At 38.9% G+C, this 24,263-nt stretch overlaps 2 protein-coding genes across 2 annotated transcripts in view; one reads left to right on the forward strand and one right to left on the reverse strand.

The window, feature by feature from the left end:
- Positions 1–24,263, forward strand: part of GIGYF2 (GRB10 interacting GYF protein 2) — a 76,035-nt gene that overhangs the window by 32,649 nt on the left and 19,123 nt on the right. Inside the window, exons 8-12 of the mRNA XM_074911777.1 lie at positions 16,057–16,236; positions 22,427–22,626; positions 22,715–22,877; positions 22,964–23,164; positions 23,676–23,866. Coding sequence (XP_074767878.1) covers positions 16,057–16,236; positions 22,427–22,626; positions 22,715–22,877; positions 22,964–23,164; positions 23,676–23,866 — 935 coding nt within the window. The remainder of the gene's footprint in view (positions 1–16,056; positions 16,237–22,426; positions 22,627–22,714; positions 22,878–22,963; positions 23,165–23,675; positions 23,867–24,263) is intronic.
- Positions 2,467–11,579, reverse strand: KCNJ13 (potassium inwardly rectifying channel subfamily J member 13). Its single transcript, XM_074911780.1, has 3 exons — positions 11,392–11,579; positions 4,849–5,329; positions 2,467–3,954 (listed from the first exon to the last, which is right to left on the reverse strand). The coding sequence occupies exons 1-3, from the start codon at positions 11,563–11,565 to the stop codon at positions 3,332–3,334; spliced, it is 1,278 nt and encodes a 425-aa protein (XP_074767881.1). The 5' UTR covers positions 11,566–11,579; the 3' UTR covers positions 2,467–3,331.

Below are 24,263 nucleotides of genomic sequence, written 5' to 3' on the forward strand. Positions count from 1 at the left end.
TTGTGCTTCAGTTTTTCATTGCTCTTTCATAGGGCCTTGGATTAGCCTCAAATTACATAATTTACTGAGTTGCCAGCTTTTTCATGCTCTTTGTTCTGGGTGATCATGTTACAGAATTAATAAGAGATCCAATATTAAACTTTTCTCAGCATTCATAATGGATGACAGTGCAAGAACCCCTCAATTAAAAATCATGAGATTGAAGTGTAATAGACCTTCAACAAAGAATTACTTCTCAAATAGGATCAATACACTGTTCTTAAAAATTAATGATTGCTTTTTTTGGTGCTCACAACAGTTTGCAAGTCACATTTGACTGATTCTCAACATAAACAATATCTGTTCCTAGTTTCAGTATGCAAATTGAAGATGCACAGAGTATTTGCGAGTTTCTGTTGCAGATTTTCACAGTTCTGACAGACTTCATTGAGAACCCAAATCGCTTCTGGAAGGGTGAAGCCATTAGCAAAGAAAATGAGCATGTTGTTTTCTTTATCATGGCTGTCTTTTAGGACTGCACAAAAGGTGCTTAATTTTCTGGGCAGCCTCTTGACTAATACCAGCTTAGTAGCTGAAGGGATTTGATTAGTTACCAGCAGTTGCACACTGGTAGTAAATAATTGTAATATAGATTAAACAAGGCATTGAGTAAATCAGTTGTGAAACCTGATTGAGTCCTGTTTAATGTGTATTTTCTGGTTAGGTTAAGACGACTGAAATATAAAAAGGGTGTTCAAGTGACTGTAAGAAGGATGTTGAATTTCTTTGAATTGCACTTTCCCTTACTCTGCCTGGCTTGTTTTTCTTCCCTACCTCTCTAGCAAGAGGTGCATCCAAAGCAGGTTCATCACCAGCTTGCTCTTACAACGTTAGTCAAAGCATAGAGTGCAGTTTTGTTGCATCAGAGCCCATCAGCAATTTTTCTAGGCTTGTATTCCAATTTGGGCCATGGCATATTTCCAGTACTTTAGCAGACATCCATGGGTCACCAGTTCTCTGGAACTGTAAGAGCAATAGGGGTGTTTTGTCTGCCCCTTGTTCTGCAGCTGTTCTGAAGTAACTACACACTTGTTTGTCTAATTTGCTTCTGTAGTATTCTTCAGCTTTACATTCCAAAAGGTAATATTTGATTATTGCATTTAGTGGATGCTAAACATACTTTTTTCTTGCTGTTGTACCCCCTTTTAACCAAATCTATAAATAGAAAATTATTTAAAAAACAGGACAACTTCTAAAGTATCAAATAATTTAGAAACCAAACAAAGCAGCTCACGCTTTGGTTGGATGTTAATTGAAATTAGAAATAGCTTTGGCTCTAATTGGTGAGATTATAGTACCTCCTTTTGGGTTTATGCATCTGAATTTTAGAGCAATTGGTTTGTCTGAGACTGGCGTATGTGATATATGGGAAAGCAATGTCTCACACAGTACAGGGTTTTTTTCCTAAATGATTATTTCAGACTTGACACAGGAATCTGTTCTACTGCTCTTGCACTGGTTCTTAATTTGTAGGACTCTTCTCAAGTCTTATAATGGTAGAGAATGTGGAAATAACACTTGCAAGAAATACTTAATAATTATTTGTACTGATATGAGGGTGGAAAAGGGATCTTTAGGATACACATGGGTCCCTAGCTAAGAAAAGTAGCAATGAAGGCAATGTAACTTGATAGTGTGGTGCTCTCCAAGCTCCACAGTATTCATGAATACTTTTACATAAAATTAGATTTAAAAAAAAAAAATATTTTGAGAGTGTCTGTGATAAAACCAAATCTGTCTGAGGTTTGGAATGTGGGGAAGCAATACTTGAACAATTTTGGAACAAGAGTGAATTGCATTGAAAATGTGGGCCTTCTGCCTCATTCCCCTTGAAATACGAAATGCTCCAGTGGGGCTGCTTCCCATTTTCCCAGACCCTAAAACAAAACAGCTTTTTGCTGACCTCTTTGTGGTTGTGAACATGCTTCAGTTAAGCACTTTGGGGCTCAAGAAGAGTTCAGTTAAACAGTGTCTCATCAGATAGCTTGAGACCATTTTTCCTGCTGCTGACCGCTTCAATGAAGTTAAAAGGAAGCATTTTTGATAGTGTATTATGCTGTTGTTAATGAAAGTTGCTATTTATGCCGTCTTGGTTTCTGGGAAAAGTCTTTTACCTTTGAAAGGTAAATTTTGGTACTTGACTGTTCAAGTATGAACACATAATAGGCACTGCTTTTGTTGAGAGCTTGGAAATAATTATCCATCTTTCTGTTTATCCTTTAGCTTCTTAAATTATTTAGGAGCTTCAGAACAGTGTCTTAATTGCAATAGGTTTATGAGGCACTTAAATACAGAAGTCTCAGGTATGGTTTGTTTTAATTTTTTATTTTAAAATTGATTCAAGTGTCTCTAAATATTTTTGTGCTGTGTGTACAGGCAAATATTGATGTTAAAAAGCATAAAATATAAATGGATGCAGTTCTACTCATGTCAGATCTACTTGAGACAAGCAGCGCAAAGGTGAGAACATGTGGAATGTATGGTTCTTTTTTTAAAAAGTACGTTAATTCATTTATAACAGTCCGTTTTCCATTGCTAAATAATTTATTCAGTGTTTCCAAATATGAAAAAAATTTCCACTGTGGCATTTGTCATAGACATCAATATTTTTCGATAGTGTCTTCATAGACCTGTCTTGAAATGAGATGTTCTCTTATTTGGCAGAATGAAGAACTACAGTTAGTATTTACAATTTTGCTCATTAAGCACAGCAGGAGTGCTTTTCACTGCCATGAGAGATTGGCAGTACTTTCTAAGACTGAATTCAGCCATCTGAAAACTGATACAACTCTGTATTCCCAAAGAGTTAAAATAACAGAAAAATTAAGATCTTGAATAAACAGTGTTGCTTATCTCAGAACTAATATTGTTACTTATTACCCCATATTGGTTTTGACCGAGCTTTTTCTTTATTGTTGTCCATTTTGGCATAAGCTCATGAATTACGATTTTGGTTAGCTTTGGGAGTTTTGAAGGTCTTTTCATTCAGGGTCAGTGCAGCTTTAATCATAGTCTGGTGAATTCAGCAGGTAGCTCTTTTAATATCCAAGAATTAGTACTGTGATTCTTGTACCTGACTTGTCCTGGGTGGTTAATCCAGCTTTTCCTCAGTTTACATGGGCACAGCAGTTCTCTTTACTCTGTATATCATGTTGTAATCAAAAGGATGGGAGTACAAGAGAAAGATCACTAGAGGATGGCAGGGCAGGCAAGGAAGGAAGATTGTAACTGAAACCTGAAAAATTTAATGTAATAATAATTATAAAAGCACAAAGTTCAAAGTCTGTTCTCTCTATTCTGTGAGGCCAGTCTCAGAGAGCTGGAAGCTGTCGGCGTGCTGTCCGTTGATGCGGATCTCCTTGTCAGTCCTTTTTGGACTCTTTGAGTCAGCTGCAGCTGGGAGCTCAGGAATAGTCTTGTCAAAATTCTCCATCTTGATCTGATATTCACCTTTGGCATTGCGTGCTAGCAGGGAGGCAAAGCGATGGTGCAGCATGATCTCTGAGGAGAGGTAGGATGTTCTCCTTTGACACGTTTCTCCTGTGCCCTCCTGCACAGCTGACAGAAAGACAACCAGCTCAAAATGGTGAGCAGCTTCTTTTTGGAGGAGAGCAGCCAGAGGGCTGGATGAAGTGATTAAATGGTAGTAGGTCAGTGGAAAGATGAAAAAAGGACACTCATTCAAAGTAACACTGTCTAGGTGGAAGTCCACGCTTGTTTGGTGCAGCTGCCCATTCTCTTGTTCTTGGTAAAGTATAGCAGAAATCTGGACGCTAGTCAGTGGGCTGGAGCGTGTGTTGGCCACCTGGAACATGAGGTATGGCTTCCCCTCGGTGTGTGTCACTACGGCAGAGCGGGTGAAACGGATGGAGAACGCCCGATTCTTTGGCCGGGCAATCTTTGCCACAAAAGCACCTGCATCACAGAAAAGAGCAAACGGAATACGAGCACCCTGCCTGGGTTGGTTCCCTGCAGCCTCTGAGCTCTCTGAAACAGTCTGAAGGGACAGAAGCAGGCTTGGGTGGACATGGCCTTTCTAGCCTCAGCCTGCATGTTTGAAACTGCTAGGCTGGCATCACACTAACCCATTTTTGTTTAAAAAGTATAGCTTTCCTAAAATGCTTCTTTTTCTAAACTGTGTTCGCTTAATGGTTGGAGAGTGAACTGTAGCTGTAGGAGGGAGAGCTGTCAGCTTGCCCCAGTTTACTGTAACTGGTAATAGTACCTGGTCTGAGTGTACTACCCCTAGAGCAGCTCTTTCTTAATACACAGTAAACTAACCTGTGTTTTCTTAAAGTCTTTTGATATACTTTAAACCTGATAATTATTTTAAATAACTTAAAATACCTGGAAATAGCTGTGATGTTGTAAAAATTTTCAGTACATTGGATACTGAGGAATACTTAAGCACTGAGTCAACAGAAATACTTTGTCTAGACAAAAGTTAAACCTTAAAATCATTTTTTTATATATTTATAACTTTAAATATTGCAATTCCGTGGAAGAATCATGGAGAGATAATGGTATAAGAAATAAGTGATTGAGACTGATAAGTGGGGATCTGCCACAAGTATTGTCCAAGGAATAGTGGATCTCTCAAGTCCAAACCTTGATATTGCCTGATTTCTTTTTTGTTAATGAAAGGTGTTGAACTTTTTTAATAATACATCGCTGAAATCTCATCATCCTTATAGTGACTGACTTAAATGTTCTTTTGGATACCGATATGATCACTATTTATTTCTATCTCAATTTCTTAAATCTAATTATTACACCTATTTTATTTAAAGATTAAATATGAAGGATTACCTGTGATGAAGGCTTCCAGCATGAGCCCCAGGACCATTTGTATTGCAAGCAGTGCAATAGCACTGGGACAGTCCCCACTTGGGAACATAGTGCCGTAACCAATTGTGAGTTGTGTCTCCAGTGAGAAGGAGAAAGCAGCTGTAAAACTGGTGATGTACTTGACACATATAGTGTGGTTGTCAGGTGGAGCATCGTGGTCCAGCTCCAGGTCCCCATTCATCTCAGCCAGCAAATACCAAAGCACTGCAAAGACTAGCCAATGAATGACAAAAGAAGCAGAAAAGACAAGCATCATCCATCTCCAGCGCATGTCCATTAATATTCCCCATGCGTCTCGGAGGTATGCCAGACCTTTTCCTTGGGCACCATCCATCTGGAGTGTGCTGTGTCCATCCTTGGTCACCATCCGCAGGTATCTTTGGGTCAGGAGGGGAGCACTGGATTTGCTGTTATTGCACTCTATCATATCTGTTGTCATCTTCTAGAAAAGAGAGAACAGTGCAGCATATTTGTATTTTGCCTAACGTTCACAGTTTTTGACACATCAGCAGGGGTTGAAATACTGCAGCCAACAAAGGAGGGCTTATACATTGCAATCCAGAGAAGATTAAGTCAGGAGCCTGGAGAGGAATTTACCACTGTTTGTGGTAATACTTTGCTAAAAAAGATTAAGTTTAAAAATTGGACTACTTCTCAAATTTTCCCTGCTTAGTTGTTTAAATATAAATTTCATACTTTACCTTCTAAATTTACATCTGAGTTGCATGCTTTAATTCTCTTAGGGGTGAGTGGGATGGGATTAGACATACTGTATCTGAAAAGAAACTGAATTTTTGTCCGATTATATCAGGCTTTAACTTCTCTTTAGCAGAGTACAGTAGTTCACCGATACTATTATGAATGCTCTTAACAGTAGTACTATGGAAATAATGGTTATTGTATTATTTCTATAACACGTTTATGCATTTTAGGGGAATGCTGTAGTTTACCTAGTAGCCCTTTCAGACTTTTGTAGCTCAGGGAATGTCTGTCTGCACCCACCATGTCCAGTTAAGCAGAATTACAGTATTCAGGGAATCTGAGGCTGTTTGTATAGGGATTTGGTAAAAAGAGAGCAGGAGACCAATACTGAAAATATGCTGTGACATAATTTGAAATCTAGTCTGTCTAAGCAGTGTATTTTTTCTTAGTGACCAAGTAAGAAAATAGGACAGCAAGTGTATGGGAATTAGGGGGTGAAGATGGAATTGCAAATGTGGGAAGCAAAATGGATATTTGTAGGTATTTGACATGTTAGGTTCCTTTGTTTACTTTTAAACCTCAAAACTTGCCAAACTTGTCAGAGATGCTGTGTGTCTTTTGTAAAGACACTGGCCACTCAAATCCATAAATTTGTAAATACTGAATGTTTCAAGTTCACCTGGGACAGATTAAAATTAAATATGGGTTCATGTAAAATAGAGACTTCATAATATGTACAACCTACTTAAGGAAGGGTGTGAGGAAGCTTGTTTGTAGAAAAACAGAGGATTTAAAAATATATATGTAAATTCTGCAAATCATACTTACACATGGTGTATTTACTCAATTTTGTTGGTTTTCTATTGATTTTGACCTTTCTCTGAATTATGGCTGTTTCAGTGTATCATACCATGTATAAACAGGCTAGAGAAATTTTCCCCCCAGGAGTGCTGCCATAGTTTTATCTTGAAACACATTAGGTATAAGGATCCTGAACTTCAGAATGAATTTATGAAAGGTAAAAGTCTTTCTTGCGATCTTTGATCCTGTAAGCGAGCAGTTTCTTGACCATTTACTTGATCTTGATACCAGATTTTAGTAATTGCAGAACATACTTTTTTGCTTTTACTTGGGCTTAATGAGTACTGAAGTATGAGAATTGGCATCAGAATGGATATTTAGCTCAATTTTCATTTTTCTTCTGTTGGTTCTCAAAACCATCCAGCTATTTCTTTTATCCATGTAGCATGTCAAAGGAGGTCGAGTAGATGATGGCCTGAGTGGAATTTGGTGTTTTTCCCCTCATTTTTCCAAATCATGTCTCCTAGAAGGAATATTTTGAAACCACTCCCTGTGCCAAAGAATACAGTGGGCATACCGAGACTCTCCTGGTCAATAGTACCAGTGTGCTTTTCTTGGGGGATTCTGATCATAGTCCGTTGAGTTTATAGCATGACCTCCCACCTTCATGTGAGTTATATCTTTGGTCTACTATATAGCTCTCCAAATGACAGTTTTCAGTCTTGCTGCACTGTTATGGAATTTACAATAACCTGAATACAATTTTAAATGCTTCAGGAACTGGATGGTTAGTGACTTGTCTGTAGAGCAGAGTCCTTATGCTAAGATTTAGAAGAGTCCTTCTGGATGCCTTGAAGAAGCTGGAAAATAGACATCTTTGAAGGGGAAGGATGATGGGGACCATGCTCAAAATGAGCTGTGGACAATGCCTTGGTTCTATCATCTTAGAATAAGCAGTACTCACAAGAAGTACTCCCTTGTTTGAATAGAGGAGAACACTTACAGAGTAAAATGCCTCTGGATGTAAACATCATGCATTCTTGAAAAAAAAAAAAAAGACACACTAACAAAACCAAAACCCCCAAATTAGTGTATTTGTCTAAATTCTCATGATACTTTGAGGGCAGCATCTGCTTCATAGCCTCTAAGTAATTTGGATTTGCAAAACAAATGTATGCTGTGAGAATGAATTTGATATTGACTGATTGGTGACAGAAGCCTCTTCTACAGTGTTACATATGTTAAGAGAAAAAGGAAAAACATACTTTATGTGGTACATTTTTCTTGGCTACACTTCACATCTTCCACACATCAGTGCTAATATCAGCATTGCAGGGCTCAATTTTATTAAGAAGCTTTCTAGGGTGGTGATTAATCACTTAATGTTGACTTAAAGTTCTGAAAAATTTTAGTCAGTGTTCACTGTCAGCTTGTTTGGGATCTTTTCTGTGGGGGAAGATCCATGACTGACAGGTTTCAAAGATACTTGAGAAAGAGAACCTCCATTAGTGCCCAGCAGCACATTTCACAACAGCCTTGTGTCTCTGCTCCTCGAGACTCCCAGCAGGGGAGTTTGCCTGCTGAGGTTAACCAGGTTACTGCTCTGGTCTCATTTGATGTAGGCCTCTGATTTTTCTTGACTGTTTAAAATATTAGGTAACTAATTTGATGGCAGTGATAGCATTGGAGGTGTGTAAGCTTGAGTTCCAAAACTGTTTTTTTGTAGAAACTATTGATGGCTTTAAGAGCCACAAGTCTCAGTTTCCTGGAGTGGGAAAAATGTGTAAGAAACTGCAAAGAGGCTCTGAGAGCAGTGTGTTGATTTAGAATAAGAGGTGAAAGAACAACTGCCCTGTAAGAAACAGTCTACTTGGGATGGAGGATCTGTATTCTCAGAAGCAGTCAACTTAAGAGTAGATGTGGATTTGAACTTAGAAAGAACTATTGTCTTCTGTCTACTCCTTTCTTTGACCACTGTAGTAAAAAATACAAATACCTTTTTTACTTGTTAGTGATAAATTAATGAAATTGTACAGTACAGTTTGGAACCATTTGATCCCATCCCCTGCCTAGCATGGTCCTTGATGCCCCCGCATTAATCCCAGTTTCAAGCAGTGTATGTTTTAGGAAAGACATTCAGCTTTGATCTGAAAAGAAAAATTCTGCATTGTTAGTTGATGAAAACTCATCTCCACTGCTAAATACAAACTGTGTTTCTAATCCAGATTTGTCTAACTTCATCTCTTAACTTTTATGTTATGCTGTTTGTCTGGTTTTGCTTCTCCTTGTTCCTGACTTGTGAAATTGTTGTAGCTTTGGGGTGTTGTTCTCCTTCCATCTGCCAGCTGATATGATAGTCCTTGACTGGAAAGACTGGAACTGTCAGATACGGCTTTTCTAACCTTTCTTGGCATGTTGACCAGTCTTTTGTCATGCATTCAGTGTGTTTAATCCTTCCTGCTTCCAGTCTGTTGAAAATTAAATGGTTACCACCAACTCCAGTGTATATGTCAGTTCTTAGCTTTTTTTTTTTAAAATCTTTTCATCATTGTCCCTCATTGTGGCTTCTTTCTTCTATATAGTGTTGTAAGAGAAATCAAGGTACTGTCTTTTTAAACTGAAGTCATAGTTTCCCTTTTCCTAGCAGTTGGACAGGTTCTAAACTGACCTGACTTGCTAATGATTTATGTGTAATAAAACCTTGCCTTGCAGCTCTAGGTTATTGCCTGCATTTCTGAAATTCATGATCTAGCACACTGATCTTTCACACTTTACCTTTTTCATTGAGATCATCTTCCTTGTGTTGTCAGAGTTCTGTTGCATTTCAGCTTCATGCCACTGTCTTGCTTTCCTCTTCTTTCTTCTTGCTTAGCCTTTCTCTTGACAGCAGAATCTCAGCTGTTAAGATTCTGGTGGGATTGCAGGGGGACTCATGCAGCAGTGTCTTAATTTTCATTTTGTTTGCCTTTTCAGTTGAAGGCATTTAAAGTGACACTTCCAGCCTGTTTTCAGCTCCATACACTAATGCACCTGCAGCCTTTTTAGGAGCTTGAATGCCTTTATGTGGAGCTGTGTTCAGGGGAGACTTCTGCAGTGCTGCCCAACTTCTATTCTTAACAAAACCTCTTGTAATTGGGAGGGATTTGAGGCAGTTCATAATGCATGGCTTCATGAAAGCATAGCAATCGAAGACCTGCTGTTTGCTGGGTGTAACTGCAAAAACTGCTTACAACTGTAGCATAATTTGAAGATTTATTAGAGCCCAGGTGGTGCTGGCATGCCCCTCTGGGAATGTGTACATACCCTCTTTACTTGACCTGGGTCCACATAATCTTGTACTATTTTCAGATTTAAACATCTCTATACTCTTAAGCTGTGATCATTCCAAGGTGTTGCTGCCTCTGGACTTTGCAACAAGAACAAACTAAGTTTATAATTCTTTTAAAAGCACTTTCACACTATTAAAATCTCATTATTGTTTTTTTTAGATTGAATCGCAATATTTGGGATGCTCTGACATTGAATGTTAGGAAATGAAGGCTCTTTCAGTATTGATGACATGACTGGATCATGTAACTTACATTAGGGGACAATCTTAGAAATGCAGGAGTAATTCAGTTAATTGCTTTGGTTGAAAGCTTACGCTACAGTTGTTAGTAAATAGTTAAAATTGCAAACATGTTTGTCCTTTAGGTTTTGTAGCTAATGCCCCATTGAGATGAAGGGGAGTAGTTTGTAACAAAACTGATTTTTTTGGAGCAGTCTGCAGAATTAAGGTAACAGTTTCTAGGACTTGTTACATGTGTAAATCAGTCTTGTAAAAACGAGAACTTTACTTTGTTGAGACTAAGTCATACATTTCAGAGCCAGTGCCACAAAGCATAGGATGTGAGAGCTTGTACTTTTAACATTTCATGACAGTTTATTATAGAATGCACTTTATGGGAGAGCATGTCTCTTTTTTTAATAATACAGAAAGGAAGTCTGCTTATGTATTTGATTTTTGGGGATGTCTGTAATGCTCCATTTCATGTATAATGTATTTTCACATAGTACAACATGCTGAAATACTGTGAGGATCCATATGAACCCTAACTCCTGATAATGAAGTAGCGTCTGAGTGGACTAGCTAGTCTGGCCACCTTTAGAAAAACTTTACGGAGACTTTGGTTAAATGTTGTTTAAGGCTTTAAAATATAATTGTATATATTAAATCCCTGTAGAGAAACTTAAATGCAAAATCAAATCTTGTTAATGAAGGAGTAAATTTATGGTTAAGAGGGAGGATTTTTATTTGATGTAAGGCTGTAGTAATAGAAGTCTGCTGCCATCCATTTTTTGGTGGAACTTGCTGGTTTTGAAGAGCAGTCTTGACCTATGATACAGACTTCCTAAACGCTTGTCTAGAATGACTGAGTTTTCTAGGACCTCGGAGCTCCTACTCGATGCCCATGCATGGTTTTGTGGGCAGCAGTGCTAGCTCACAGTGTGTCCATAAGCACAGAGAATGCATTGATTGAAAATGAAGGCAGGAGATCTAATTAGAGATGGTAAAAGCAGGCTTGAAGTGAAGCTCATATCATTAATTTGTGATGGAAAGGAAGTTAAATGCTGATTTATGATGGATGCAGCAAGATGGTGAGGATGACTTTTTCATAATACTTGGTCAGGTAACACCTGGCTACCTTAGCTGGAGGCTTGCAAATGCTCCCTGTTTGCAGAGTGTTGCAAAGTCTTTCCAGCACTGTTTATCTTGAAAAATTTCTGGAGGAAACATTGCATGATGACTTTGGGTTTGATTTCTATGCTGTTAGGATTATAGTCGTCTGAGAGAGCACTTTCTTCTTTTTCAGGGGGGAAAATCAGAAACCATTTTGTTTAAGGTGATACTTGATATAGCAAGCTTTATGAATAAAATTGTGCTCTGAAAAAAACTTTAAAGAATTCTAATTGTACAGCGAGAAAAAGAAAAAAAAAATTAAAATTGCTTTGTGTACTTACCAGTTTTTGAAGGGTTTGTGTGCAGAAGAGGAACACCTGGGCTCCAGGAGAGGGACTGGGCTGGTCTTGTGTATTGGTCCCAACACTGGCGAGAAACTTCCCACAAGTGGTTGGTAGAGATCCTTTTTTTTTTAAAAAAAAAAAAATTCTAAAAAATGGGTTTGTATGTCTCATTCCTGTGTTTATAATGCTGGGGGGGGGTTTGGTTTTCATCTGAAGCTGATTTGATTGGTCATTTTGCCTGCAGGGGGGCTGGTTAGCTCTGATCATGTGGAAAAGAATGCTGGTTTGTTAGGAGCATTTCTTTACCCAACACAAACCCTTAGCGGCCAAGGAGAAATCCTCAAACACTTACTTGGAGAAGGGGTGCCTTCCCCCTCACCTCCTTAATCAAGATCATTTTTTAGGTTTGTATAATCTTAAAGTTTTACACGACAGTTGAAGAGGCCAAAATTCCTCTGGAGAAGCTGAATAGAAAAAGTTCCCATATTGCTGCTGAAAAACACTGTTCTTGGATACTCTCTCCCTGACCAGTGTCAACTACTGTTTGTTTAGGTGAAAAGAGAAACTCTTGTGTCTCACTGTTGCTTGTCTAGTGCCACTTCTTCCTCTTCTCATTAGGTCCCCAGCTCCGGAGTGTTGGTGTTAGCTACAGCCCCACCTTGCTGTTAATGGTACAGCCTGTGGGCTCTGGAGGGTGTTGCTGAACTGTAGCTTAATGCTGGTCAGAAGATGTAGATCTGGCCACTTCTCTTCCATCTGCACATTGCTCCTTTGTGAAAACATGGAATTAATCACAGGGTTCTGCTAAAGCCTAGGAATGTAACAATGCAGACTAGGTGGGTTGCTGATTCCGTGCAGTAAATGAAACCGCTTTCAGTTAAGCTTTTTTCTCTCCTGCTTAGCAAATGAGAAGAGTTAGTTAGGGAAGATGTTTTAGCTGAATGTCTGTTCAGAGTGGTCAGCATGCTGCACTACTAAACTACTAAACCAAACTCTGAGGACAGCTTTGTAATGCAGTAGTATTTCACACTTTTTTTTTTTTTCCCCTTGGTGAGCTGCTGATGTGAGGGCTTTGATGAATGTTAGATGTAAGAGGATCTGAGAAACAAAGGCTGTGGTTGTTTGCAGTAAAACTACTGAAGGCCTGCTGGGAAAATTATTAATGTAGACTTTCCTGCTTAGGAAACAAAATCCACCCTCATTTTAGTGGGCTTTTTTTTTTTTTTTAACCTTCCCCCAACCCTAAATTGCAAAACATTAATTCTTTGCTTCGTTAGTATGCAACCTTCTAATACATGTTCAGGCACAGCACCGAAAATTGTCATAGGCATAGTGTGACCTTCAGAACCAGGGCAAATAATGCAGTGCAGGGGAACTCCCACCACTGTGGCAAGCCTGTGGGATGATGTGACTTGTCCTTCACCCTTCTCTATACTCTGGTGGTTGAACTTCCACTACAGACAGCCTCTTTTATTCACAAGTAGGATTTTTTTTCTTCAAGCCGTATTTTCTTACAAACCATATTTTATACTGTAGAAAGCATGTGGTGTCCAGTCACAGGTTTGCTCATCTCATTCAGGTGAATGGATTGAAAAATCTAACACTGTCATACAACAGATGAAATAGCTACAGTATGTAATTTCCAGGTGCGTGTTATGGAATTAAACTCTTGTTAATGCCTTTGAATTTACTGGTTCACCCATACTCATGACAGTGGGTAATGGTCAGTTTAGTGAAAAAATACAGCGTGATACTTGCATAGTATGTCTTTGAGACACCTACTGTTGAGATTGAGATCTTTATGGAGAGAGAAAATGTGAAGCTAGAAATGAGCACCAGGACTTCTCATCTGTCACTGGCTTTGGTTACAAGTGAGTCGCTTCACTGTGTATTCCAATGGTGTCCCTTAGCATGTCAAATACTGTCCTAATGAGAAGGTAGTCCTCCTTTAGAAACATCCTCTTAAGGCCATTTGTTTTGTTCTTCTGTAAAATGAGCTACAAAATTACACACCTAGGCAAAATTATTTGAATTCCTTTAAAAACACTAGCTGCAAAGGTTTTTTCTGCTTATCCTCTTTTTGAGAAAGTATGTAGCATGCACCAGACAGAAGAAATCAAGTCAAAGCACTTAGTAGACTCTAGTTTTTGCCCTCTTTAGAGGAAACAGTATTGCTGTCAATCATCACTTTCCTGTTTATTCTCTCCAAACAGTGAGCATATCATAGGAAACATAGACTGACAGCATGGAGAACAGAAGTTATTTGCCATTCTGTTAGTAAGTCCTCTTCACAAACGTGTTGCCACAGGGCTATGTCCCAGAATCTCAGTCTTGATCTTCGCAGTTGGTTTCCCTTCAACTCAGCATTGCACAGCTGTAGGCTTTTTTGGCTGGATACCACTAGGCTCTATCTGAAGTGTTCTGTAAACACCATTGCTGGCTTTGTGACAGACTTGAACAGAGGTGCCCTTTTCCTGCTCCTTCTCTTCAGGAAGTCCAGTCAATTAGTCCAAGGCAAAACCATCGATTGCATTTTTTATTTTTTTCATCCTCAAAGCATTGCCAAATACTGACTCTGACCTAAGTAATTTCAGCTGAGTGTTCTCAAGTCTAGAACAGTTTGCAAAGACAATATGCTAGGGCTTTGCAAGTTATGAATTTAGATGTAAACTGTAGGAGTATTCCTGTATAGAGTTTTATCATAGTCTTTCTGTCACTTGGGTAGCTTAATTTTTCTGATCCTTCACCTGTGACCAATTTGTATTTGTAAAGAACTAGTTTCTTGGCTGATCTGTCTAATGTGCAAGATCATCTAATGTCAGATCTGTTTTGACACATACCTTGCTGTCTGAATATTGCTTGCTATAGTGTCCTAATACCAGAAAGCTTAAGTATGTCATGATTTCTCTCTTATTTCCACTGAAGTGTGGCATCAGAACAGTCATGAGACATACTGGAGTGCTGCTGTGTTTAGAAAGGTTTCAGAATCACAGGTGTCACCTCTGTAGAGATGTTTCAAACCCCACAGCAGCAAATGGGGATGCCATTTTCTGCAAGTTCAGAATACAAAACCTGACTGATAGTTCAGTTTTTGGGAGCAAACCCAGCTGTCATAAGGACTAAAAAAACCTGAGTTGCCTTGGGTATGCCTATAGCACATATATATCTGCAGAGAGGCTAAGAACGTACAGGTATTCAGTGGCAAAGTAGACTTCACAATATTCTTTACGTAGCTTGTTTCTCTGAATGTTTATGGAAGAGCAGAACAGAGCCAGTGAGCTGATAGCTTGTCAGTGTTAAAAAGTCTCCAGAATCTTAACTGAATTTAATAATGATAGAAGAAATAACATATCTTTTTCTCAATTGGTAGTGTCTAAAATATGTTGAATTAACATTACTGATGAGCGTCAGGTAGTACCTGTGAATTTTGATGCAAAGAATAGATATAACTCTAAAAACATTTTTCTAGTCTCAAAATAGCAAATCATAGCTTTTTTTTTCCCCCTGTCGGTAAGTGTTTTACTAAGGAAAAATGAGTGCGTTGTGATGCAGAATTTAAAAAATATTTACCTTTTCTTGTAGCATTTTAAAAATAAGTTGAGAAAGAACGAGGCATATTCCTTATCATATGGATCTTAGGCTCATCTGGTCTGTTGGACTGCAGCTCTCTCCTGGGCTACTATCTCTGTTTTACTTTCAGCTGACTTGGCTCTGTAGCCTTTCTCTCCTAGTTTTCTACTCTGTGAAGCCCATCCAAGGAGCAATAGAGAGAGGCTTCCCTGTACTTGCAGTTACGTTCTTCTACATGATGCTTTTCAGAGATATAAAATGAAAACCCCCTGTATTTCCCAGACTTAGATTTTGTTGAGTTTGTAGCCTTTACTTTCTGTGAAGCATGGGAAAACTGCATGTGGTTGCTCTTCACTGCTGCTCCTCATTAAGGACTTGAGGATTTTCTATGTTTTATTTTAAATGTAATGTAAATTAGGAACTAAAAAACTGTACCATCTCCTAAACTTCTGGTAGTCTTGTACTTGAGCTTGAGCATAGTTGCTTCTAACTCCTAATATGCTGACCTTGGCTCTCTAGAAGATGGATTCACATGATAGTGTTAACTGTTATGTTTTTCTTGTTTAATCCCAATCCTACTTTTAATTTTCAGTCCTTTCTAAAACAATGCAAGAACAACGTACATCGTATTGGATTAAAGATATAGATCATATGTTCTGTTTATTACAGAAGTAGCAAATATGTTTGGTTTATATAAAATGTGTGTAATGTTTACAGTTTATTCACATTTTTCTTTAGTGTGAGACCTCGTGATACAGCAGTTTATTTTTTTGGCACTCTTCAGCTTCTTTTGTGCTTCCCTATGTCTCTTAAACTGTTGCCTTTTTCCACACTCTGTCTTTCCTATCCATGTCATAATTTCCTGCATGCTTTGCTTTCTTCTGTTTTTCCTCAGTCTTTCCATCCTAAGGTCTGTAGGAGTGTGGAGGGATTTCTTAAATGTGTGTCCTTCCATGAGCTTCCCTTCCTCCCCTAGGTTCCTATGACCACTTGTGGTGCATTTTTGCCTCTAAGGGAGCAAGATTTCAACCCTTTTGTTTCTAGGTTCCTAAAGATGGTATGCATGTTCACTGGCATGTGCTTTCTTTTCAGTGAGACCAAACTTTGAGGAAGGTGGGACAGCAACAACGGGGAGGAAGCATGAGTTTATACGCTCTGAGAGCGAGAACTGGCGCATCTTCAGGGAGGAACAAAATGGGGAAGATGATGATGGAGGCTGGCGACTGGCTGGGTCACGGAGGGATGGTGAGAGGTGGCGCCCTCACAGTCCAGGTGAGAGGAGATGGGAGAGAAGTGCAGCAATGGTTATAGGGAAGGGGCAGTGGGTGAATCAGGGCATGGGGAAAGCAGAGGAATGGGAGGTGGCATAAAGTTTGGGACAAAATCAGGTAAAGTTCATGTGATTTGGGTCATTAAATGCTGTTCTGGCATACATGGGGCTCTTGATCATAAAATTATGTGCCTTTTGATTTCTTTTAAAAGTCTTTAATACCCTAATGTATTTAAAGGAACAATATTTTTCAGGTGTGCGCTTGTCTGTGTTGTGCTCCAGGTGTCTTATGTGCCTGGTAAAATTGGGGTTTTTTTAATAATACTGTTTCTCTGTGGCTATGGTGTTGAGGGGAGAGAAGTTACCCACGTTAGGTAGCGTATCTGAGGCTGCAGAGTAATGCTGACACTAAACCATTCAGGTTGTTGGGCTCTTGCTTGTAATGCCAAGAGGCATCCTTGGAAAATCTTAACATATGTTGCTCTATGCATCTTGTAGTTAGTTACAGGATGTCTTGCGTTGCTAAATTTCAGTTTGGTGTTACTGTCCCATGGCGTGACAAAGTCAGTCTAGGTAACTTGTTTTCCGTTGCTAGAGTTGCAGGAGAAATACAAAGCAGAACTTGGTATTTGAGTAGTATGGCTGAAACACTTTTATTTGTTTTTTCCTTCTGCTTGGAAAAGATGCTGCTAGCCAGTCATACTTGTTGTGGGATCTTGGTTTTGGGTGTCTTTTTGGCTGCAGGAGGCTTCTGGGGAGCCCAAGAAGGACTGTGGCTACTACCTTCATAGGGAAGCAAAGGCACCATGGCACATTTTTGGGGCTGAGGTGGACAACTCCATTTCATCAATTAAAAGAAGTCACACTTGCTCTTACAGGGGGCCTATCACCCTTTTCAACATCCCAAAGGAATTTCAGTACTGTAACAGTTGTGAGCAACCATTACCTCTGTTCCTAACCCTCTCCACAGCTATGTATTATGCTGCCCTCAAACAACTGTTAGCTTGTACTAAAATTTAGCAGTAAGCCCAAAGCTAGATTTATTACCAGATGTTTTCTATTTAGAGCAGGGCTAGAGGGCAAATTTTGAAGAATGTAATTTTCTTTTCATCAGTGTTTGGTCACAGTTGTTCATTAGACACTGCTACTTTGTTAGATAGTTCAGATGACATCAGGCCAGCTATGATTGTACCTCATGATGATCAGATGCAGCATGATACTTAAGAGTGGAGTGTTTTGCAAATAAAAGCCTGCATGCTTTAGCTTTAAAGGAAGCGTGGACCTCAAAGTTCAGAAGTTCATGTCTTGAAATTTTTTGGAAATTGTTCTAAGGAAGGTTTTGAAAATTCGTTTTACTTCCCTCATAGGAAATACTACTGTTTATTTGAATTTTTGCTTTAGTAGACCACTAACCTGACTTCACTTAAAAGTTAGTTTTAGCAGGTATAATAAAAAGCCTGTTCTAAGAATTTTGTGAATCTGCGGAGAAGTTGCTAATTTTGAGATAGATTGAGTTGACAGCTGTATTGTTCTAGTCTCTCTGCTTTGGTCAGAGCTGTATTTGAATTCTCCTGTTAGTAGTAGCCACAGGACCATCAAAATGGTTTTAATTACATTCTGCCTTTAAACAATGAGTTTAACTCAAATTGGCATGGCTTAAACTGCTTCTTTGTACTTATTCTGCTGTTAGGTAATAGTACTAATCATGTGTCCTGCTAAAAATAGAGAAATGTCTTCAGAGTACTGTCGTCATGGTTCAGCTGGACCTTCCTCTGGCTTAGCTCTGTGTACTCCCTACTAGACCGTATGCTGCTTGCTTTTTTCTTTTGGAGAACAGTTTAGAAGAACATAGCAGTTGTCAGGCTTGAGTTTATCTTCTGTTGTTAAGTAAAGAATACTGTGCTTCCCACAGACCATTGTTTTTCCAGCTTTTGAATTCCTCTTGCTCCTTCAGCTGTGTTTACTGCAGGATGGCTGACCTAAATCTGGTAATTTTGTGCTTTTTTAATAGGCACAAAGGATCAAGAGGAGGGACTGCTTATGCTGAAGCAGTCTTGTGCCCCATAGTATAGCTTCCTAGATTCTGTGGTCTGATTTAATGTAGCTAAAGTGAACTCCCTTGACATAGTTGAAGGGATCTGTCATGTGTCCGTGCTGTGTTTAAATAAACTCACATGGCTATGCCTCATATGAAGTGAGGGATCTTCTGACTATTGGTAGTAAAGTGAAGAAGCAGATCAGACTTCTCCTTAAAATAGACAAGCATAATGCTTTTTTCATTCTACTGCTTAATTCAGAAGGATGTAAACTTTTGTGGTTTTGCAGCATGAAAACTGCCTGGATTGCATGACCAGGCTTTTACAGTCAGTGTTTATAGGGTTTTCTACTTTTTCTACTACTGTCTGTGTACTAGGACTCGGAAGTCTGATGAGAAGACATTTTTCCTTGGCTTATACAATGGAGAAGTTGTTTTGCTAGTTATTCTGGGTAACAAATGTGGTACCACTGCTATTGTAGATGTGAAATAGGATCTTTAGATCCGGTTCACTATCTGTTAGAAGAATGTGACCATAGCTTTAAATTCACTGGTTGCTTCAAAGTTCTCTTTTTCTTTAACTGTCTTTTTAATGACTGCTTATCTAAAAAGGCCCTTCTTTCTGTTTCAGTTCTTGCAATGATTACCTTTTAAATTTGCAGTTCATTTTATCCAATACCTATACAAACCTTTTCTGGTCTCAAAACTAGTGAATTATATACAGATGTTTCTGATTTTGTTTTTTGTTACTAAGTCATCCTTAAGGAATAGAAATCATGTCATCTCACCTAAAATTTTCTCAGATGAGATATGATTTTGTGTCTTTGTTTAAGCAGCCCTATTAAGATCTTTTTTCTGAAAAGCATTTTAGAGAGGCTTTGTAATCTTATATAAAGATTTTTTTGGTTGCTGCTTTTTTTGAAAGGCTTTTCAAATTAATCTTGGTTCACTCAATTTTTCAGAATAAACTGCTGTGAATCAAGTAGACTACTTATCTTTTGGGCATTGTGCTTTGTGCTTCTTAAAGCAGCTGAAGTATATTCGAGAATCTTGCTCTCAAATTGAGCGAAAAAAAAAATTAGCTTCATATATGATGTATGCCAAAAAGTAATGTGTACTATTCCCTTGTCTTTTGTTTAGTGTTTAGTATTGCTTTGTTTACTATTGCTTTAATATACATTGGAAATTTTTTTTCTGAATTAGAGAATATAACTTTTACAAGATAAATAGCTATTAATAAATGAGACTAAGGTGTACTTGGAATTCCTGAAGCAGTCAGCAGGCTTTTTTTCCACCTATAATGCCACCATAAGTTGCAGGGGGTGAATTTAGTTTAAAGTAATTTCTTTTAACTTGAAATCTTGATTATGTAAGTGGTGCCTAATGGTACTACAGGACTGAATTTAAAGCCGTGTTTGTGCCCTAACTGTTGGCTAAACACCTTGTAGGTAAGAAGGTAAGATTTGTCTTTACTTTTGTTTTGCTTTAAAGATTGGCAGCCCTGTACTTGACACCTGAGTTGCTCACTGTATTCTGACTAGGCTTTTATAAATTCTTGTTGTTATTAAGAAACAAGGGCATGTGTCTGCTCCGCTTATCTCTTCTTTTTGCCTGCCCACCTAGCTCTGAAAATATATTGGCTATAAAAGGAAATTATGTGACTAAATCTTTGCAATCAAAACCTCATTAAGTTCTTAATTTGAACTTTGAAGATACCTGGAATTAACAAAATGCTTAGAATTCACCTCAAAACCCATGTTTCTGGGTCCCACTATGAAGAGCCTGTGCTCATGGTGTGAGCTGTGTAAAAATAATTGAGGCTTTTCTCAGTGTGTGGTCTCAAGATGGCCCATTTATGGCTGTATAGAAAGTTCTTAATACCAAATTTTCTTCTTTTATATAAGAGAGCTGAAGAGATGCTCAGCTGTTTGTGAGCCACAGGATAGCAAACAGGCAGAGATACTAATCTGTTTGTATGGTATAACATTGCCAGGTTCAGGCCATAGCTCCGTTTTTCCGCATATTGGGAAACCTGACAGTGGCAGTGCTGGCTGTGCTGAGGATATGTCTTCCTGTGGTTTTAATCAAAAATCCAGTCTGTCTGTCAGCAGCCTGTCACACGTAAACCTCAGCAAAAGCTGTCTGATTCCAAAGGAAGTCAGTCCTGCTTTTGAAGTGTTGCTGTTTCCGATGAGGAGGGGAGAAGTAAACTTAACACTGCTTCTTGTGCCATGTCAGTGGAATTTCAGTGCCTTTTCTTTTGGGTAGACTGCGTTGGTCTCTTAGTTGCTGATTGGTCCCAGAGATGCTTTTGTTCTTTTAAAATTGAGCAGCACTTTAATGAGGTGTGCATATGTATGATTTGCCTGAAAAGATAACTCTTGCAAACTCTGGAGGTGCAGGTTTCTACTAAGTTGAAGGCCAGAGCGCTGTGGGCAGAGGGCATGGGGCATGATTCAGGCATCCTCTTCTGAAGAGGATGTATGAAATGGTTATTACTTCATAGAATCACGGAATACCACTTTGGAAGGGACCCCAAAGATCATCTCGTCTGACCTTTATTGGCAAAAGCGTGGTCTAGACAAGATGACCCAGCACCCTGTCCAGCTGAATTGTAAGTGTCCAAAAGTGTACTTGAGCTCTCTGGAGTGCTTGCTCCATTAGTGCCTCTTCAGTGAGCCCTTGTCTTTGCTTACATATTTTTCGAGAAGTTATTGATGAACAAGAGGTTTGACACAACAGGTCTACCTAAGATATTAAGAACTACTTTAAAACGGGGAGTAAAGATGGGATAAGTGCAAGCTTACTGTACCTTATGTATTTCTTTGACATTAAAAAGATTGCCTCAGACCACTGATTTGACAGTTTTGCATAGCAAAAATGTTGTTTGTTTCAAAGGCATAACTAGAGGCATAGATTAAGTTATGCAGTAGAATTATTTGCAAATAAGCACATATGGTATAGTGAAGGCATTGTTGAAGTCTAACCTTTTGTGTTTTCTTGATCAAATATGATCTTAAAGTTCATAGTGTTTCTAGAAGGAGTTTGTTTTATGTTTCCTGTATTTGTGAGACAAAGTTGGATTTTTGCATATTAATACTTCAGGTTGATGTGGAAACATTCCGCATATGAAGCAGATGGAACAGAGGACAGTGTTTCTTCTCTTTACTGTGACTTCTGGTAGCCATCAGATAGACAATAAGACTGTACTGATTTAACAAAATCTGAGACAAAAAAATTAACCTTTTTTCTCCTGAAAAGAACACAGCCACCACTAAAAGCACTGAAAACTAAGGTGTTTTCATTTCTGCTTTGCACATTTCTGGTAAAGAGAGCTTCTGTTGGATGGAAGGCTGTTTGCAATCCTTTCCCTCCCAATTTGTTTTCCTTAGCAGCAAGTTCTTTACAGTTTAAATAACATTATTGCAGTCAGAAGATTTTAAACTTGGCTGAATGAAGATGTCTTCCAAAACGATTAGAAAGTGAAATAAAATGTATATTTGTATTTGGAAAGTTTTTCTTCTTTTCTTATCATTCCAAGTTCAGTATTCCATGGCTAGAAAAATTACCATTCAATTACCATTTACTTAACAGTCCTTTCAAAAATATTTGAACAGTCATCAGTCCATTTTTCATGTATATGTACTCAGGTGTCACTGAGGACAAGAGGAAAAAAACCATGGGTGGTTTGTTCAAGATGTGACTTTTGCAGATTGCCTAAAAGAAAATATGAAATTTTATATGTATAAAGATTGCAAAAAATATTTTAGTTGATGATGGCTGGTAAATTCAATCAGGATCTAGTGTCACTTGACTTATTTTGTTTCTCCAGCATGTTTTAGATTATGTAGCCCAACCTTTCTTAGCCTTACGTGGTTTTTTTAATGCTCATGATGCACTTTATAATGTGGGGATATACAGTGGACGATATTTGAAAGTCTCCTGCTTAATGGTAAGATACTCCTTTTCTTTCCCTTGTCCTTTAAGATGCCTGATCATAGGTGGATGGTACCATGTAGGGGCTTTCTGAATTTCTGTCACTTTTTCCCGTCTCTTCACCCACCCCTTCACCCTTCCAAGTAAACTACTTACCCTCAAGACTGTCTTGTAAGGTTACTTTCCCCCCCGCCCCTGCTTACATGGCCCTTGTTCTGCAGGCTGGCGAGAGCACATGGAGCGACGGCGGAGGTTTGAATTCGATTTCCGGGAACGAGATGATGAACGGGGTTATCGACGAGTACGGTGTGGGAGTGGCAGCATGGATGATGACAGGGACAGTCTCCCTGAGTGGTGCTTAGAAGATGCAGAGGAAGAAATGGGAACATTTGACTCCTCTGGAGCGTTTCTCTCTCTAAAGGTGAAAAGCTGGCTTGGGCCCTTTGTTCACTTTGAGCAAATGTCCTTTTATGTCAGGTGGATTATGGATGGTTATTTTGACTTTGTAGAAGGTGCAGAAGGAGCCAATCCCTGAGGAACAGGAGATGGACTTCCGACCTGTGGAGGAAGGGGAAGAAAGATCTGACTCTGAAGGGAGCCACAACGAAGAAGCCAAAGATCATGAAAAGACCGCCAAGAAGGAGGGGGAGAAAACAGATAGAGTAGTGGCAGGTAAGGAGGGCTTCTCATACATCTGTTCTATGCTGCAGTGTAGAATTTCCATTAATTCAGTTACGTAGAACCATGCAATGTTACAGAAGCAGTGGAAGAAGCAGTCCAAGCATCTTCACCAGCTGCCAGGTCAGATACCCCACCAAAATCCCAGCCTCCAGACCCACTGCAGACGAGCCTTTTTGAAAGGAAGGAAGAGTCTCTGCCAGAAAGAACAGAAAAAACAGAAGATAAGGAGAATCGAACAGAGAATACACCGCCAGCCAAAATGTCCAACAGAGGGGAAGGTAATAAACTTGATAAATTTAGTAAGTTTCCATTAGTTGTTGTGGCTAGTCTTGGTGTCTTTTAAGAGTCAAGGACTGGATTATGGTGATGAAAAGACAGGATTCACCAACTGGTCTATAAATACAGGATTTGTTGCATATGCCACCTCAAATTCTTGCAGTGCACTGGTACTTCACATAGCAATGGAGTCTAGAGAAACAGGAGCTAGTTGTGGATATGCCTCATTGTGGGAGAGCAGATCAGTCTGGACAAATGTACATGGCTGGGGAGCAGGATATACTGAAATGTGCTGAGTTCTGCACTGCTAGAACTACACTATTTGTTCCTTGAAGTTAGGTTGGGTGCCTGGGCAGTAAACAGTACCAGTGTGCAGTGATACATACAGGAAGATCTGAAAATACTTTTGCTTTGCTGCTAATTTTGGTGTTGAATGTTTTCCACAGTAAGTTCTTTAAAATTAATTTTAATTAATGTTAAAGATAATGAACTAATTTTAACATTTTTCTTTAGATTTGGCTTCTGTTGCTCAACCTTTGCCACAGATTTCTGCAGACACAGCTTCTCCTTCTCATCTTTCTCCTCCTGTTTCAAATTCAAATCCTGCTCTGCGGCCAGTTCAGACACCTGTCACAGCTGCTCCAGGCATGGGCAACATTCCCACTGACCCAGATGATGAAGAGGGCCTCAAACACCTAGAGCAGGTAAAATTTCTCCAATTCCTTTGTTGTTGACAATCGTGAGACTGGAGGGATGTGGAATGCAAAAAATATTTGAAGCTCATAAAAACAGAAATGCAACTGAAACTTTACGCTCTACAATGTATACTGAAAGCTAGTTTTCTTTCCTCCATTGTTTTTTTTGAGAATAATTCAAGCCTATGTAGTATTTTTCTGAATAAGGGTACCCAGTGTTAAAGAGCTAGAGACCCTAGTATTTATGACCACTGTCAAGTAGTCTTACATGTGCCTTGAAACAATAAAACAGTATGCCCAATATGTTTAAAAAAACCTAAACATTGAAAAACTATAAATGAAGTGCAAACGGTGTTCATGAGTTTAGTGTCTGCTGGGATATAGAGCATTTTTTATGCTACTGCTC

Source organism: Athene noctua, chromosome 8 (genome assembly GCF_965140245.1).
Source record: "Athene noctua chromosome 8, bAthNoc1.hap1.1, whole genome shotgun sequence".
Lineage (NCBI taxonomy): Eukaryota > Metazoa > Chordata > Aves > Strigiformes > Strigidae > Athene > Athene noctua.